Below are 20024 nucleotides of genomic sequence, written 5' to 3' on the forward strand. Positions count from 1 at the left end.
TAAGAAAATGTCAAAGTTGCCAAATGGCACTGCTGTAAATGGTCAAAAAAGTAGTTTTTCTATAAAATTATGATTTTTTAAATATTTAAATGCACATTTATTTTAGAATTTGATAGATGTATATACTTGGGACTCATGGAAACCAAAAATAAGTAGATCCTCATAATTTCATCCCTATAATTTGGCTAACTCATCCTCACTCTCATCACATGAAGAGCTAACTCTGCACTACTTCCACCACTTCCTATTGCCCTTTCTTTAAAATATTGCTGTATTAATTTTCTGAAAAGAAGAAATTATTTTGTTACTTATACATAAACACAACTATACTGCAATAAACACTTTAAATAAATAACTGCAATTGTATTGTTGATGCTACAAAAAAATCCCAATGGGGAAATACATTACTGCAACTCCACTTGGTACAGCGTTGCCATCTGGCAACATTGACATTTTCTCAATTTACAGTAAAACTATGTTAGACAAAGTTTTGTGAATAAATATAGCTAATTTACTTATCAAAGATGCTGCAAAAAAATCCCCCTTGAGAAGAGTTGTTTACAAATGAGGTTAACAGAGCAATTTCTGTAGCACTTCAACCGGTGTCTTCCATGTGAGGGTGACCGGGGAAAAGAGAGTTTTGGAGGAACATTCAAATGTAATTTCACTTAAAAACAGCACATCTTTGGCTGCCTTAAAGGGTCAGCGGTACACAAGTGAAAGAGTAAAAAGTTACGGTGAAAGAGTAACCCTTGACCCTTGAACCCTTGACGCATGCGTATTGACGAATACAGAAGCGCACCGCTGACCGCAGGAAGCTAGTTATTTTAGTCTATAAAGTTTTAAATATGGATATTTTTCATACACAAACGTGCCACTTCTCTTCAGAACTCCCCAGAGTAGAGCAGTCATATGATGAAGAGCTCTTATATCGAGCAGTTATGATGGATATATGCACTTTTATGGACTTCAAAAATGACCCAACTATTCACTGCTATTATAAAGCTTGGAAGAGCCAGGACATTTTTTATATAACTCAGATTTTATTCGTCTGAAAGAAGAATGTCATTTTCACCTAGGATGACTTGAGGGTGAGTAAATCATGGGCTAATTTTCATTTTTGGGTGAACTAATACTTTAAGGCCTGCCCTTTTAATTCCCATAGTGCAATTTATTGTATTTTCTTCTGAATAACAATGAAATGAGTAAATAATTGTTGCCATATGGCAATGGTGCACTATAGAGGGTTAACTGCTTTTTTAATCTACATTCAGCGATGAGAGTGATCCAAATACAGAACAAATTACTCTTATAAAACGGTTCTTTTCAGTGCATTAAAAAATAGGCCCCGTCACAAATGTCACCTTTAACACTTGCTGTCTTCCTACGAGTCCGCACTTTCGTGACATAACAGTGCTTTGACTGTCGGGAAGAAGTCTGCAGTGGAGCTCTCACCAGTGCGGGATCAGCAAGTGTTCATTGAGGGCGCATATCGATAAAGATATTTTTTCTAAAAGTATTTTTGAGAAACACACCCCAGTAGTCTGATTCCCAAACAAATGTCTCCTATAAGTCGGTTATTTTTTATGAGTCTAAACCATTCAGCGCTGTGAGACTTTTCCAATTTCCAAATGAAATATTAAGAGCCAGCCCATATTTTAATGAATCAAAACACCATTCGCAGCAGTTTCTGATCAGATTCACTTTCTAAACTCCAAGGAACCGGAATCTTAAACAGGAATCAGAATCAGAACTAGCGTAACAGAATTAGTGTTGATTCGTCAGTAAATGAAGAACAATCATGATATCTTAGCAATTAAAAATAGTTGCTGTCACATGGGTTCTTCATTAGTCACCGCCTTCAGTTAACACATTCTTCCTTTTCAGTTCGTTTTACTTGTGTGTACAGAAATAAATATCTATCACATCTAACCCAACAACAACTCTAACCTTTTAAATCATATATAACGTTACTTATAGCTTCATTAATTCATATTTATATTATATAATATATCATGTTTCTCAGAAAAAAAGGTAATTTGGAAAGAAGTTCTTTACCTGATTGTACCGTCAGATACCAATAATAACCAGCATCTGTGGTGCCATATTCACCAATCTCCACAGCGCACCAGTAATATCCATAGTCTGAGGTCTGCAGATTGTCCCAATGCACTGTAAAAATACTCTGGTCTGGATAATCAGTGATGGAATATTTTCCTGTCTTATTTGCATCTGTCAATATACTGCAAGTGCTCCAATATCTCCCCTGACACAAATATTTGCGGTTTTCTTTATGTTGTTTATCATACACACATGGCATAATTCCAGATGATCCAGATTTCACTGCTATATTAAGTGACAGTGTATTAACTCCAGCACCACCTGTAGACAAGTATAAATGTAGGGGAGAAAACAGAAAACACTCACAAACTGCACATGTACTGATTTAGTAAAATTATAGCTTAATATTCAAGTCAAAACATTTTAACAATTTAACAACAAACCGTACAATGATTGTGTAGGATTGAAGATTATCAAAGATATTCAAAAATGAACAAAGACATTTGCTTTACTGTTTCAACCCTCTCTTTCTTGGCACAAGGGCCTAACCCTAACCCTAATAGTGATCAAGGCCTGTAGGTCAAGATGTGTGTACATCAGGGGTCTAATTGTCACACCTTTAGTATAGTGGGGGAAGTTGTAATTATCTGATTGGTCAGTTTGAATGTCTCACTTTGGGTTTCAGTCACATGGCCAAGGAAGGGATAGAAGAAGACTCTGTGCCCTGTTCTTTGGGCACTTTTTCTTTGCCTCCTCTTTTCTTTGTCTCTTTCTCTCTACACTTTCTCGCTCTCTCTTTCTATCCCTCAGGTAACTTTACATACATTCTGGGTGTGATTAATGGTATAAGTTTTTATCATCTCATACATCCATTTCTGTTTAAATGTAACCATAACCAGATATTGTCATTAAACCCTATCAATTACAAATAATGTGCTACAGTAACGAGTTTTGATTCGGTATTAACTTTGAAGTGCTACCTATTGCAGTACAATATCATCACACTGTAGTGATTGTGGGCGCAGACATATAGATGAATGAATCTTCCAAATGATTCGATCAAATGAACATCCCTTTCACAAAGCCCAAATTCAGCTCCAGACCCCAGGAAATCGACCATTTATCACCAGAGAGACGGAGGCTCGATTCTGCCCGGAGCTACTAGTTGTAGATAATAATTAACCGACTTCCTATGGACTTTTGTCCAAAACTTAGACAAAGAGGACAGAGGACTCGTTGTGATCACAAGACAAAGAAACAAACCAGATCTCTGTCTTTTCAATGACCGGTAAATGAACTCCACGTGACACAGCTAAAACTCCAAGCAAACTCACAGAAACTGTTACATATGGAGTGCATCAAATCACTGATTATTGGACTTTCATTCAAATAGCCTTCGACATAGCTTGTTAGTGTGTTTACACCTGATACACGTGACTATTATGCATGTGTATCACTCCCAATGCATACAATTATGTAACTATTGAATGAGTGGATGAAAAGGCATCGTGTTTGATACCTTTGTGTTCGTATGGGTATAATCCAACAGATGAGCTGAATGAAATCTTTATAGAATTGATCATGTCCTTATAGTTAGAAATTAGGTCTAAATTTACTCTATGCTTAAGAGCAGGAAACTAAATTACTATAGATAACCCAATTTTATGGGAGGGGTGGAGACACAGTCACCCCTGAACCCTAATTGGCCAGAACCCATCCAGGGGATGGGCAAATATTTGAATTTAATCTCAGAACACGAACAAAGAATTCAGTTCACAGTTCTGTTCACGCCTGTTCACAGCCTGTTCAGAGCCAGCAGTTCGAGCTGGTTCAAGGCCTGTTCATTCAGAGATGAGTTGAGTCCTAGCAGTTTGACCAGAGTTGAGTTCTGAACGGGGAGCTCCCAGGAGACGATCTGACAGTCGTGGCGGACCAAGATCAGAGAAAATGGGTTAAACAACGATTTAATTCAGGCGATCTGCTCTTCTCTCACTTTCCTTTCTTTTACTTAAAGTTTATTTTCTTTCCGTTAAGTCTCGGGTTCTGTTAAGTTCCGCTGCAAAAGTTTCTCAACGACGAGTCTCCAAAAGCGCGTTTCAACTTCAAACAAGGCCCACAAGACTTCATCCAGCCGCCAACACGCCACGTGATTGGCTTCCCAAGACGACTATCAAAAGACATGAACAGTCCTTCAGTGAATCAAAGACCCGGGAAAACCCCTCCCCAGCGGGGAAAGAGAATCCCCTGTCTGAGACGACACACAAACGCAAGTAATACATCTAGATTCCGAGCTGAACTGGTGCATTAGATCAAATGCAATAACCCTGCCTAAGAAACGATAGGAGGTTAAATTACTGATCAATGGTTTCTTCAGGTCATGTGTCATAAATGCATATATTGCTTGGGATTTCATATTTTCTCTCTCTTAAAACGTATTCTTTTCCTTACCTTCTTTCTGCAACGTGTGTGAATGTGCGAGTGCGTGTGTTTATGTTAGATATTAGTTTGATGTGTTAGAGTAATCAGTAAAGTTCCGTTTGTATTCAAAGATAACTGTTCTTGTGTTATGTGCTTATGAATTTAATGTCTTGAACTGCCGATCTAAGTTACCTGGCTGTTAAATAGTGTTTCACTATTGTTCGATATTAATATCCGCTGCAGAGTTGGTATTTACGGCCCGTTCAAATGAACGCTGGACGAGTCATTTGCTCGACTGTAAAATAGACTCTCAAAATTCCCTATGAATTCATTAATTCATTCATTTGAGCTGAATAGACCTGTTTCCCTTTAACAGAGTCCCCTTTAAGTTCTTACATATCGGTGGACGAATAAGTTAAGGTGTAAACATTAATTTTGAATTATTTATAAATTATAGTGTCATTCGAGTCTCTTTCATTTTAATTCAAATTCCCCATTGAGTTATTATTTTATCTGACTCATAGTTGCTACAGCACTATAGCAACACTCTCTCACATATTTTGTATTCAAATTTCTATTGTAACTATCGCTTATTTCCATTGTTGGTATAAGTAGCAGTGGGTGGTAGGAGACAGGAAATGTACAGGTTTCTATACCATCTTGCTGATAACGTTTCTTTAGTCATTCGGCCACCCTGTAGCCTGAAGCACTGTAGGCAAACCACCCTTACGATTTAATAATGCTTTTTAAACAGAATTATAATTTTGTTTTACCTGAGATGTAAAGTAAAATCCCAGAGAGAATCAGAGGGTAAATCATGACTGTAGTGCAGTGCGTGTGCATGAGAGAAGCTGCTCACTTCTTGCAGTGTCTCTGTTTCCTTCTGTTTCGAGCTTTAAATATCACCTGAAACCACACAATCATCAGCAAGTGAGGAGAGTAGTCTATTTTCAGCAGCAGCTCAAACTAGCCACAACACCACACAAATTAACATTTTACTGGTAACACTTTACAATACGGCTGCACTAATATGCATTAATTCATGCTTAACTAATGCACAGATAATCAATAGTTAATGTATGACTCATGAAGAACTAAACCATTTATTAATGATTACTGCATCAGCAACCAATGCAGATTCTATATGATTAATAGATTAAATAATATATGAATTTGTATTAGTTAAATGTGTCATAATGTGGTAATTCTATAATAACATTTTATTAACCAATAGTGTAAATTAATGTGTTAATTACCACAACGGGTCGAAGTTGCAGTTCAGCTTCCAGTTGTCCTCTTTAATTAATCATTAGCTGATGATTTGCAAAGGTATTATTATGTTATGACTTTACTTGTTGAGGCACATGACTATTAACTCTTTCAAAATTAATTCAAAACCCATAACCACAATGGCATATTACTTAACAATTATTTAACTGCTTAAGCTCTGGGACCATTTTTGGGATTTCTGCCTGGATTTGGCCTACCCAAATTGAAAAGCTTCCCATACCCACATACAGTGGTCTAAATTCCAAATGTTGGTGTCATTTTACAGGAACCCTTTGAAATTTCATAAACCACTACTAAAAGAGATAAACATGTAAGTGTATATGTTTACCCCCCCATAGTTTAGTCATGTGCCTCAACAAGTAAAGTCATAACATAATGACACCTTTGCAAATCATCAGCTAATGATTAATTAAAGCAGACAACTGTAAGTTGAAATGCATGACTTTGACCATTTTGGTAATTAGGGCCCGAGCACCGATGGTGTGAGGACCCTATTGTAATTGCTCAGCCTATTCTTCTTCTTCTCCCAAATGAATGGCATTTTTGAGGGCCTAATTACGCTCGAAAACTTATGAAACTTTGCACACGTGTCAAAAGGGGTGAAAATTTATGCCTGAAATGGGTTTCAGAATTAGGCGTGGCAAAATGGCTCAATAGCGCCACATATAAAATTTCAATCAAGCGCTGTTCGAGCTACGTTTCACGTACAGGTATGAAATTCGGTACACACATGTAAAAGCTCAATACCTACAAAAAACATCCTGGCTGCAAAATCAGAAAACCCAACAGGAAGAGAGATATTTCGAATTTTCTCTGCCATTTACAGACGTTGTACTTTAACAAACTCCTCCTAGAGATTTAATCAGATCAACATAATATTTGCACAGTCTAATCTAAAGGCCTTTGCGATGTTAAATTGCATGTGAAGATCTTGAGTTTTCCCTGAAGGGCGTGTCCGTGGGGGCCTGGCGAAGTTCGATGTTTCGCCATGAAACAGAAAGTTGTTGAAATGGCATGCTTTACACTGTAATTCACTCCCAGAAACTCCCAGAAAGTCCCAAACATGCTAGAAACATTAAATCAAGCAAAACTTGGCTAAGTGATAATGTATGTGATTTACACCACGAAACAGGAAGTTGTTGTAACTCAGACATACAATGTCCGATCTGCCCCAAACTTCACATGTTGGATAATAGTCCTGACCTAAACATCTAGACGTATTCAGCACCATCTTTGCCTTTATTGAGGCCAACCCGGCCATCTGAGAGCTTCATGCCCCACACAACCCACAAGCAGAAATGGCGCTGCGGTGAGTTCCCCACCTACCTCTCTCAATATTGCTATTCCTGCCAGACTCAAAGTAAAGAATAAGCCTGTGAATGTTCAAGCCATAATCTAGGGCAGCCTGCATCTGCTGGTTTCTTCTTTGTAAAGAAAAAAGATGGAGGTCTAAGGCCCTGCATTGACTACCGGGCCCTCAACGAGATCACGGTAAAGTTTCATTACCCACTACCATTGGTCCCTGCCGCCTTTGAACAACTCGTACAGCCAAATATTTTACCAAGCTACACCTTCAAAGTGCTTACAACCTGATCCGCATTCGAGAGGGAGACGAATGGAAGATCGCTTTCTCTACCACTACAGGGCACTATAAATACCGGGTCATGCCGTTCGGGCTGGTCAATAGTCCCTCCGTCTTTCAGGCTTTCATCAACGTCGTCTTCCGGGATATGCTCAACAAGTGGGTCATCATATACATTGACGACATTCTCCAGGGCTGTACAGTGCAACATATATGTCGCACGTGCTACAAAAAAATCGGTCTGTGCGATGAATATATTTACCCCAGTAGCACATGTGCGATACAGTTTAGCATGTGAGACAGAGCTCGTTTGAGTGAAGGGAGAATTTGTTTTGTGCTCGTGTGAGGTTAATCTAGGGCTGCACGATTGACTGAAATTAAACCAAAATCGAGATTTGTCTTTGTGAAATTATGAAAATCGCTTACATTTTTAAATAAATCAATATATCTGTAGATGATGTGCAGCACTGTTCAGGGCGATTAGGTTCGCAATAAATGCTGCTCTATCTCTGCATGCACTGAGATGGAGTCATTGGCATTTTAGGAAAAGGGGCACGGTTTGCATGAAAAAATGCTAATGTAAAAGCTGTCAATCGCGGGCTCGGTGCACACCGGGGTACCGAACCCGAGACTCTGAAGGAGGTGGCACTCGAACTGTCCCGCGAATCCCGTGAATGTGAAAGCAACACAGACTCTGGTGCATATTTGTTCAGGAAGAAACGTAACCTGCATATGTGTTTTAGCATATTAGTTTAGCATATTGAATATTTAGTTCAATAAAACACATGTAAGGGATGATGGTGTTGATGATTTACCTTGGATACGAGTGTATTCGCGCATATGCGTGTAATCAGGGCAACAAATTAACTTCATGCGACCCACATACAGTAAACCTAAGTGTCGTTTACTCAGCTGCGCATAATAGCACCATATTAATAAAAACACAATATATTTACAGCACTGTGTTTCTATCATCCGCCGTGCACATTTTTGTTGACGTAAGATGAATAAGTGCACAAGGGTTTCGATAGAATCAAGTTGAGTGTGAAACCAGACCAGCGCTGCGGGGGGCGCCGGGAACAATCGCGTTTGGACATGACCACAGCAAACATGCCCAGTGTTAAAGCTCCATTAATGTGCATTAGAAAAAAGCAACAACCTCTCTCCAAACTTGTAATGAGAAGCGTTTACAAACCTGTTGTCCAACAAAAGAGAACATTTAATCGAGTGTTTGAAATAACCTTCTTTTGTAATCTGACAGGCTTCACATCACAGAATGAGGCAGAAATTATATTATTTTATAATATTCGGTAGTACAGTGATAGATTCGCTGTGTTGAAACGTGTACAGTACTTTTTTTCTTTCTCAGTGAATACATAAGATAAAATAAGACAAAAATTAAGACATTACAGTCACACCTTTTTTTTATCATAATTTAATATTTTATTATAAAACCTTAGACCTTTCTAATGATTTATGTTTTCTGTAAAATATAATAATAATAATTGTTATTATTATTATTTTTATTCTTAAATATTTTTATTGTATAGCACTATTTGCATTTTTCAGACATGGTAACAGACATTTAATACATGTGCTACAATTCTGTGGGCTGTGCTAAAAAACTTTCAACCTCTGTAGCACCAGTGCTATGTGCAAAAAAACATACAGCCCTGTTCTCATATCATTTTCTGTCAATAACTCTAGTCTTGGGCCCCCTTATAGTGCTCAAGCTGAGGGAGTACATACCATTGCGCTTCATAGCACGGCGGGATTAAATAGGCTCCCATTATGCGTCTTCGACGCAGTATGACTGACCGTTCGAAAGGGAACGTACTCGGTTACTTATGTAACCTCGGCTCCCTGAGATAAGGGAAGGAGTACTGCGTGCAATGGCGCTAAAACAACGGGTGACCTTCGCTTCAGTCGAATTAACCTGACGTTTTTGGGGCATTACAATGTATTTTAAGGGAGCCCTTCGCCTTTTACGTTCAGTTCGCGGGCTTCTGTGTTCAGCGCCACGGGCAGCGCCCATAGGTACGCTCAGATACGCTGTTCTGCCATTGGTTCATGCAGTTACCACTGGCCAGCCAATAGCGCGCGAGAAGTCTCGACTCAGTTTTGACTGTGCAGTAGCACTGCATGATTTTATAAATGCTTCAGTATTCGAGAATAGGAAAACCTATATATCATAATGCGTCTTCGACGCAGTACTCCTTCCCTTATCTCAGGGAACCGAGGTTACATAAGTAACTGAGTACGTTTTAACCCTTATGAATGTACATTTTAAGAGAAGACCACCATGTTACGTTCAACTTTTCCACATAAACAAAATGGAGTGAGTATATATAATACATCACACTATACAGCTCAATCTGAGAAATCTATCAAGATTACAGAGGAAATTTAGTTGATTGTTTCACATCTCTTACTAAAACATTACACTTTTAAGAGCATCATCAATTTTGAACTGTTTACATCGCAAATAATATATTCATTTGAAAACTCGACAATCACTTTTAAACTGAACAAACATTATCTTGAAACATTTATGAATCTCTCAAGTCTCACTATTGATGAATATTGCCCCATATAAACAAACCTGTAGGAAATGATGAGAAACACAGATTAAAGTCTGCAGCATTCTGGCGCTTTCTTTAATGACTTTGCCCTTTGCCCAGAACGTAAATCCCTCATCACTTTAGTGCAGGGGTGTCCAACGCTGCTCCTGGAGGGCTACCGTCCTGCAGATTTCAGTTCCAACCCTGCTCCAACACACCTGTCGGTAATTATCAAGCAGCCCTGAACACCATGATTAGCTGGTTCAGGTGTGTTTGATTGGGGTTGGAGCTAAAATATGCAGGGTGGTAGCCCTCCAGGACCAGGGTTGGACACCCCTGCGCAATGCGCCCTCTACAGGCATTTTACAGAAGACACTTAAATTACACTCCATGTAACATTAGAACACCATTTTTTAAGAGACTCTCTTAATGACTTAAAACTGAAGACTGAAAATTAATAATAATTTTGGGGTACCTATTATTACCCGACACTTTTATCTTTCACCATCACATTTCCAGTCCTTCACATATGCGAAGTGATATGGAACTGTAATGCGGTCAAGAGAGCTGCCTGGAACTACGTTCGCTGTGCGTTTCCCAGAATAATTGCACACCTCAGAACATTCATCAGCCAATCATATTCAATCATTCAACAGCCCCGTAGTATAAAAGTTGTTATACTTCATTCACATAATATTTTTAAACATTTAAAAATATATTCTTAATATTTTTATTTTTTGTTTTTATGTTTGAGCCTATATATCTCCATATTAATAACTGAGTAATTCTGAGTATTCAGCTATAAACTCTCAAGTGCTGGCTTTCTAGAAATATATTGTTCATGTGTCTATTCAGAATAACTTGTGAGCAGCAGCCCTTTTACTATGGGTATGGCAAAATGCCACACTTGCCAAAGAGGGTGTGGGGGGGGGCACGCAAAGGGTTAAACCACAGACTCATTGTAGGTGGCTGGTCACTCAGGTTATGAGGTTGTCACGCCTTTTTCAAACCATTCAATAACAATTCTTATTTCTTGATCTTTCCTCTGCAGGTCTGCCAAGGAAGCTTCTAAGAGAAGATCTGGAAGACCATGTTTATCTTCATGTTGGAACTCATTTGGCAGAGCATCCTCATGGTGAGTGAGGGATTCAACTAAGGTAAGAGGGGAATGAGAGAAACTTGGGTTTTCAGATGACACCACCAACTGATGCCTTTCACAGATCGCCTTTATTGTGTCTGCCATGAGAACAGATGACTCAGATGACCTGGTCCCATGAGATGGTGTACGGTGAACTCTTTAATCCTTTCCCTCTCTTTTTGTTCTGTCATTTCTTCGTCTAAAAGGCACCAAATTAAAAAAATAATTTCACATTTCTACTACATAAATGACAGTTTATACACATTCATCTTCCCAGCGCTGAAGTACCCCTTTAATGACACGTGTGGATCGTATAATTTGCTAACCAATGTTAACCAGAATTTAACATGTTTTGGCAAATGTGTGCAAAAGAGTAGGCCTATAGGCCTAAGTAATTTGCACAACAACAGAATGCTTAAGCTTGCTTGATTCTCAGTCAAATAGTATTCACAACTATTTAACATTTTAAACTACATAGTTTTAATAAAATGGGATTCTGTTTTACCAATCAAATAGTCAAGTTCAGAAGCATATGCTTGGAGCTTCCTTTGAATGTCATTTTGTGGAAATTCTTCGGTTCACTATATATGACTTCACATGAAAGAATTGACATGTAGCCCCTTTAATTCAATGAAGACGAAGATGAGAACATACTACAAAGAGTAATAGATAACTCCAAAAATAACAGCCGACATACAAAACAGTGTGCTCGTGCACAGACAATGGAAGTGTTAACAGACAGAAACTTAAATGCATGGTAAATGAGGGAGATAATGGTGAACATTATGGTGATGATCAAATGAATTACCATGACAACTAAAAGGTGGCGGGTAAACGGAACAAAGGAAGACATGTGACCAATGAAAACAAACTGAATGTCCATGAACACTAAAACAAACTAAACATAACTGGCACTATTCTGTGAGGCCAGGGGCAATAAAAAAAATCTTTAAGATGCATAATGAACACTTTTTAAATTATGTAGTTTTATTTAGTATGTTGTCATTTTGGATAAAAGAAAAAATTATCATTTGAAGAAAATTGGTTAGACGTCCTCTGCGTAGATGTCTAATACCTTCTACACACAGATCTTTAGTCTGCTGACTGAGTGTAAAGCAGAATCAGAAATGTTCTAATCAGCTGATCTTCCTGGTCGATGTGGAGAAAACTAGTTCTGTGACAGACAGACATGGAATCTGAAAGATAAAAGATAATACATATCAAATATTACAACTGAACATGTTTCTCTGACACAATATTTATATTCACATATATTGTCAGAAGAAAGACTAGAGGAAATATATTATGCAACATTAAAGACATGTTAAGTTTAGATGTTGCTAAAGAATAAATCACAATAATGAGTATGTGTTAAAGACAAAGTTCTAAAACCTGTAAGACTTTGGTTCATCTTCGGAACACAAATTAAGATCTTTTTGATGAAATCTGAGTGATTTCTGTCCCTCCATTGACAGCTACGCAACTACCTCATTGGTTCTTGCTGAAGCTCAAACGTGGTGTGTAACACAAGAATGAACCTCATCTACAGAAACTTTTGACTAAAACGCTCAATTCATATGGATTTGTTTTACGATCTCTTTATGAACTTTTTGAAGCATCAAAGTGTCAGTTGCATAGCTGTCAATGGAGGGACAGAAATCGCTCAGATTTCATTAAATAATATCTTCATCTGTGTTTCAAAGATGAATGAAGGGTAAGTAATTAATGACAGAATTTTCATTTTTGGGTGAACTAAACCTTTAACCTAGTTCACCCAAAAGTGAAAATTGGCCCATGATTTACTCACCCTCCAGCCATCCTAGGTGTAAATGACATTCTTCTTTCAGACGAACACAATCAGAGTTATATTAAAAAAAAGTCCTGACTAATCCAAGCTTTATATTGGCAGTAATTGTTGTTATGTTTTTGAAGTCCATAAAAATGCATCTGTCCGTCATATAACTGCTCCACACGGCTCCGGGGGTTAATAAAAGCCTTCTGAAGTGAAGTGATGTGTTTGTGTAAGAAAAAATATCCATATTTAAGACTTTATAAAGTAAAGTTCTGGCCGATCGCCTTCCGTATTCAGCTAATAGAAAAGGTGTTGAAAGTACCTCTTGCAGTTCAAAATGCTTGTCTGACAAGCGTAACTGGTAGCGTAAGCATTTTGAACTGCAGAGGCACTTTCAACACTTTTTCCATGATCGGCCTGAACTTTATGACGGGAGAATCTGTGTGACATCTGGTTGCCCACTTTCGCCCATGCTTTTGGATTCCATCATTGGGCCATTGGGTGGACCTTACATTTACTAATATCATACAGTTTTGACCTTTTTACAGCCCTCAGTCCAAATTTTCTGGCTACAAAAGTTTGCGTTTGATTCTTTTAAATGGTCAAAAATGACACCTACTTGTCTGTCTCAGTCAGATGGTGTAGCTGTTGAAATATTTGCTGCTGTCACTGCATGAAAGGAGAAAAAATAAGGTTAGTTTTAGTGCAAGAGTGTCATTATTTTTTTATATTATATACTTTTTCATATATGTCATAATTTCAATTATTGTCATAGTTATGACTTTAATCTAATAATCTTGATTTTTTTTGTCATAACTGACTTTTTATGTTATGTTTTTATATGAGTTTATATTTTATATATATATTTTTGGTCATAATTATGATTTACAAAATTTGATACTTTTTCATACTTTTAAAAAATATTAAAAAGTATGAAATTTCAATTTTATAATTCACTTTTTATATTATAATTTTGACTTGTCAGTCTCAGCTTTTTATGTCATAATTATGACTTTTATCTCAAAATGTAAACTTTTTGTCACAATTGACATTTTATGTTATGATGTTTGACTTTTATGTCATAATTTCAACTTTTTATGTAACAATTTTGACTTTTTATCTTCAAAAAAGAAAAATTATTATAGTCTGAAATGGGCTTCCATTTTATCAACAATTGTCTCCAAATTATTCTGCGTTGTCTTTTCTGATGCATAAATGATTTTACACATTTTATATCATAATTAGTTATTAAAACACATTATCATTGTTCCTGAGTAATTCTGAAGAAGAAAAAAATTAATAATCTGATCAACCCAGTTCAGCTGCTCCTTACTGTGTATTATTTTATTCATACTTGTAGGATTCCTGTTGAAATCCTCAGCAGATGTCGGAGTTGTGTACCTGCAAAATGTAAAAAGAGAAAGACAAAATGTCACGTCTCAGACTCTTATTTTGATATTGTGTTTTCTCTTAAAGGGATAGTTCACCCAAAAATTTAAATGATCCCATAATTTACTCACTCTCAACACGTTATAAACTAAAATATATAGAGTCCGGCGGACCACCTTCCGTGAAGAAAGTGTAGCGTCTCTCAAAGTTAAAAATGCTTACACCACATCCTATGTCATCTTTGCGCCAGTTTTTCAGTAAGTTGTCCGCCGGAGTTTTAAATATGGATATTTTTCTTACAAAAACCCATCGATTTGCTTCAGAAGGCCTTTATTGACCCCCCGAGCTGTGTGGAGCACTTTTATAATGGACGTATGCACTTTTTTGGGCTTCAAATTTTGGGCTGCCATTTTACAGCTTGGAAGAGCCCCGGATATTTTTGAACTATCCCTTTAAGTTCCTGTTTCCCTGCTGTTTAGTTTTGGTTTCTGAACAAGTCCCTGTTAGTTTCTATGGTTGCTTATAATTATCATCTGTGTCTTATTTAGTTCATTGCAATCTCATTCATATATACTCCCTGTTCTGTTCAGTCCTCTGACGGTTATTGTAATGTGTTTATCTCCAGTCTATTCTCATTCGTTTGCCATTAAAGTCAATTTTGATTATTCCCTTCTTGTGTGTGTTGCCTGATACACCGACATCTTACAGACAAACATGATAACTCAGAAAATAAAGAACACTCCAGTCATGTCATTCTATAAAACCTTTATGGTGGTTTTGTGACATTTGTTGATGCTTGAAAGTAGATCCCATTTATTGTTATTGTGTGTAAAAGACAGAACAGTAAAGGAAAGTCATATGTTAAATTTAATCAAACTAAAATCTGACTGAGTTATTCTCTCACATACAGACATTAATATGTTGCAGCCAGATCCAGTATTAATGCCTTTGAACAGTGATTACATCAAATAAAAGGCCATGAATTGCATGTTTTAATTAATTATTAATCAATAATACCGTACATCATTTGAGAATCATACAGTAATAATGTCCCAGCAAAAACTGAACCCTATTACAACTCTAGGGTTAACTCAAATGTGTTTGATTCTATTAAATGGTCAAAAAAAATGTCAAATTACACCGACATGTCTGTCTCAGCGTCAGATGGTGTCGCTGTTGGGACATTTGTCACTGCTTGAAAGGAGAAAAACATGAGGTTAGTTTTAAGAGTGTCACCCTTTTTATTGCTGAATTGATTTGTGATCTTACCATGTTTGGGTTCATTGACCATGAGTTGAACAGGAACCTGCAGATCTCCAGCAGAGCACCAGTACCATCCAGAATCACTGAGTCTCAGTCCAGTCATCAGCACAGTGAAGGAGCTTCTCCCATCATCACTGATCTGGACTGATGGATTCTGGGATGTGTCAGTCCTCTTCTCAGTGTAACAGCCCTGATCTTTATATCTGCACCACTGTTTGGTTTTATTCTGATATCCAGAACTGTAGAAACACTGGACTCTGACATTACCACCTTCATGTCCAGATACACTGCTGCTCACCACAGACACATCAGGAGCTGAACACAGTCAAAAAGACAATCAGATTTGTCAGTCAATTGTCTTATTGGCTATATAATGTAAATATCTAAATTTCCTTGATATTATAAAGTGTTTACTGTTACGGTCGGTAACACTTTATTCAAAACCGTTTCTTGTTTTAAACAGTTATGAATAAAGATTACATTATATCGAACATTCTTTCAATGATGCACAGGGAACAAATATTCTGACCGCAGCTAAATAAAAAATAACATAATTTCCATTTCTGTATAATAAAAAAAAATGTCTCTTGTACTGATACCAGTTAATGGGATGCGTTATGTTTATATTATTTCAATATTTTTTCAAATAAGTTTTTATTACATGAAATAGCTTCAATACAAACCTGTATACATATCATACATTAACTTTTTAAGGTTAGGGTTATGATTAGGGTTAGAGTGAGAAAATAAAGTACTTGCAAACTTTACTGCTAGTTGACATGGAGTTGCAAAGTTAGAGTAGAATGTCGAAAAGTGTAACCAATTTATTAACATCTAACCAAGCCCATGACAGAAAATATTAATCCTGATTAATATTTTACTTAGCTAACCTGTTTTTCTCAAATACCTATGTGGTCACAACTGCTGTCAAAGAGGGAAAGATTCAAATAATTCATGAGTTTGCCATAACCACCAACAAGAGTCTGTATTACCTGGCTTTGGTTCAGTGAGTTGAACAGGAACCTGCAGATCTCCAGCAGAGCACCAGTACCATCCAGAATCACTGAGTCTCAGTCCAGTCATCAGCACAGTGAAGGAGCTTCTCCCATCATCACTGATCTGGACTGATGGATTATGGGATGTGTCAGTCCTCCCCACTGTGTAACAGCTCTGATCTTTATATCTGCACCACTGTTTGAGTTTCTTCAGATATTCAAACACTGGACTCTGACATTACCACCTTCATGTCCAGATACACTGCTGCTCACCACAGACACACCAGGAGCTGAACACACAGACATGAGTCATCTGAGATTGCAATTTAATAGAAATTAAAGCTGCAAGCAGCGATGAAAGGGCCCTCGCACATGCACCGCCACCCGGTGGCCTCAGGAAAACTGGGAATAGTGGGCGACATGCATTTAAGTGGGTAAATATAGGAGAAATATGGCAAACTCACTTCAATGTGCCACACTTCCTTCTGCCAGCAGGTGGCGCTATGACTAACTGAATATTGGCATGTGGATGTCTTCAGACCAGGACTCTTATCACACATGTGAAGTTTGGGGCAGGTCGGACATTGTATGCCTGAGTTACAACAGCTTCCTGTGTCATGGCCAAACATCAGACTTTGTGAGGCCGCCACGGACACGCCCTTCAGTGAAAACTCCAGATCTTCATAATTTAACATCACCAAGGCCTTTAGATTAGACTGACCAAATATGATGTTGTTCTGGTTACATCTCAATGAGGAGTTAATCCCAGTGTAAAACATGGCATTTCCTGTTGCCCACAGGTGGCGCTATGACTGTAACTGAATATTGGCATGTAGATGTCTTCATATCAGAACTCTAATAAAACATGTGACGTTTGGGGCAGATCGGACATTGTATGTCCGAGTTACAATAACTTCCTGTTTTATAGCGAAACATCGAACTTTGTGAGGTCGCCACGGACACGCCCTCCAGGGAAAACTCAAGATCTTCGCAATTTAACATCGCTAAGGCCTCTAGATTAGACTGACCTAATATGATGTTGATAAGATCAAATCTCTAGGAGTTCGTTAAAGTACAACGTCTGGAAATGGCAAAAACTGCACAAATTTTGCAGAGAAAATTCAAAATATCTGACTTCCTGTTGGGTTCCTAGATTTTGCACCCGGGGTCTTTTTTGTAGTTATTGGGCTGTTACATGTGTCTACCGAATTTCATACTCGTACGTGAAACATAGCTTGAATGGCACTTAATTGAAATTTTGTAGGTGGCGCTATCAAGCCATTTTGCCACACCTAATTCTGAAAACCATATCAGACGTAAATTTTCGCCACTTCTGACGCGTGTGCAAAGTTTCATGAGTTTTTGAGCATGTTTAGGCCCCCAAAAATGCAATTCATTTGGAAGAAGAAGAATAATAGGCTGAGCAAATACTATAGGGTCCTCACACCATCGGTGCTCGGGCCCTAATTATGAGAATTTTTCATTTTTAATTGAAAGTTTATTTGAAACTCATCTCATACCTGATTGAACTGTGAGATGAAGCTGCTCTGTTTCATCTTTTTGAAGTATTCCTTCAATCTCAACGGCACACCAGTAAGATCCAGTGTCATCATTCTGCAGGTTTCTCATAGTCACAGTAAAGAAACTCTGATCTTGATGATCGATTACTGACACTTTTCCTTTGGTTTCATTAGCATACGCCAGAATAGAGCAGAAATTGAACGCTGCCGAGTCATCAAAGCACCAGTATTTCTTGTGTTCTGTGTATTTCCTCTCATAATAACATGGAATAACGACAGATCCTCCAGTCTGAACCGTTAACAATCTGCTCACTGATCCTGATGTGCATTCAGGACCTGAGCGAAGAAAAGATCAACAATCATGACTAAACACAATATAGAGGCATTGCAAGTTTTACTTTTTGTCAAAGCTTACGAATGGATGATGCTGAGATTATGTTTGCATGCCTCTAACATTTATGTTTATATTTTTAAGAACCTACACATTCATGAAGAATATGAATAAATTAAAAACAGAAAGACAGAACACTTGCCTCTTATGAGCAAAAGAAAAATCCAAATGGACTGCATGACGGTGAGGATCCACTTGTAAAATGTTTGTTCTCTACACATCTCTGAAGTCTAAAATAATCAACTTCCTCTTGTTTTCTCAGTTCTTCACTATACAGAGGAGAGGAAATGGTCTGAGCAGACTGATTCTGACACTGGATTGTGTTTACATTACACTGAGATCTGATCACAATGCGTCCTTGACTACCTCCGGACCAGGACACGCTGATTGGATAACATTCCAATTAGAAGTGCGTTTACACTTGTCTTGTCAATGTGTACGTGTGCAACGTCTGGATACAGGTCGCATGTTAATGCAAGTGTAACAAGCCCTACATGTAGCCTAGAAATCTAGACGCACCCTAGGGGCAGAAAATTTATTTTGTAGTCTAGCAACTCTCGGTAGACCTGAGAGCTGGAAAACCCAAACTCTGGTAAGGCCAATCACAGCGTGTGTAAAGTCGGTGGGCGGGCTTAACATAATGACGGCACGTAACGGCAGAGTTGCAGAAGTTCTCTGTTCTTCTCGTAAACAAAGAAGCTGGCGAACAGCTGTCTTTTGAAATGGCTTTGGCCGCGACTCCGGAAGACTTGGAGTTAAAGGGTTATTTCACCCAAAAATGAAAATTCTGTCATTAATTACTTACCCTCATGTCGTTCGACACCCGTAAGACCTCCGTTTCATCTTCGGAACACAAATGAAGATATTTTAGTTGAAATCTGATGGCTCTGAAAGGCCTCCATTGGCACAATGCACGGTTCACTCTCAAGACCCTTAAAAGGTACTAAAGACGTCGTTACAAAGTCCATCTCACTACAGTGGTTCTACAATAACTTTATGAATCGACGAGAATAGTTTTTGTGCGCAAAAAAAACCCCTAAATAACGACTTATATAGTGATGACGATTTCAAAACACGGCCTCATGAAGCTTCGAAGCGTTATGAATCAGTGAGTCGAATCATGATTCGGATCGCGTGTCAAACCGCCAAACTGCTGAAATTTGGCAATCCAAACTGCTCATTCGACTCACTGATTTAGGCTAATAGTTTGGGCTCTGTTGTTAACCTATAATATTTTAGTAATGTGTAAGTAAGGGCTCCCTATAAAGTTTACTGCATAATTTTTAAGGAAACTTTTAGTTATAATTGGATTCATTTAAGGACAGACACAATTTGTTCAATAAACCACTGTTTAATAAAAATAAATAAAAAGCAATTTTCTAAAAGTGTTGTACAGAACCCGTACCGAACCATAACTTCAAAACCGAGGTTTGTGTCAGGAGGTGAGAGAAAGGATCCAAAGGCGAAGGCAAGTCAACAGTTCTTTAATTATACATTGGCAAGTCGGCCGCTGAGCCGTCAAACATAAAGTCTTTCTCAAAAAGTAACACAGGTGGACGTCCCGTCAGGAGCAGTCAGCGGCAGGCGAGCTGGGTAGAGCATAGATTCAGCATAAGCACCAGCA

The 20024-nt window shown here is 38.0% G+C and overlaps 2 protein-coding genes across 2 annotated transcripts in view; both read right to left on the bottom strand.

Annotated features, from left to right (window-relative positions):
* The window catches only part of LOC307127435 (uncharacterized protein), a 28287-nt gene extending 22939 nt beyond the window's left edge, over positions 1-5348 (bottom strand). Inside the window, exons 1-2 of the mRNA XM_079818654.1 lie at positions 5253-5348; positions 2059-2382 (exon numbers count right to left, since the gene is read on the bottom strand). Of these exons, the coding sequence (XP_079674780.1) occupies positions 2059-2382; positions 5253-5322 (394 nt within the window). The 5' untranslated portion in view covers positions 5323-5348. The remainder of the gene's footprint in view (positions 1-2058; positions 2383-5252) is intronic.
* Positions 5349-11658: 6310 nt separating this feature from the next.
* LOC307127861 (polymeric immunoglobulin receptor-like) lies at positions 11659-18619 on the bottom strand. The gene is made up of 7 exons (XM_079819332.1): positions 18543-18619; positions 18010-18345; positions 15501-15809; positions 15377-15425; positions 14176-14243; positions 13462-13511; positions 11659-12246 (listed from the first exon to the last, which is right to left on the bottom strand). Exons 1-6 carry the CDS (start codon positions 18577-18579, stop codon positions 13471-13473), a joined length of 840 nt encoding a protein of 279 aa, XP_079675458.1. The 5' UTR covers positions 18580-18619; the 3' UTR covers positions 11659-12246; positions 13462-13470.
* Positions 18620-20024: the final 1405 nt, after the last annotated feature.

This window comes from Gobio gobio (genome assembly GCF_949357685.1).
Source record: "Gobio gobio genome assembly, chromosome: 6".
Lineage (NCBI taxonomy): Eukaryota > Metazoa > Chordata > Actinopteri > Cypriniformes > Gobionidae > Gobio > Gobio gobio.

Bases quoted from the DNA above. Each gene is read 5' to 3' on its own strand.
- LOC307127861 (XM_079819332.1), bottom strand. From the start codon at position 18,579: ATGCAGTCCATTTGGATTTTTCTTTTGCTCATAAGAG. The intron at 15,426-15,500 runs GTAAGATCACAA...TCTCCTTTCAAG, and splicing joins GGTCAATGAACCCAAACATG to CAGTGACAAATGTCCCAACA. The intron at 14,244-15,376 runs GTCGGTGTAATT...TACATTTTGCAG, and splicing joins TCTGACGCTGAGACAGACAT to GTACACAACTCCGACATCTG.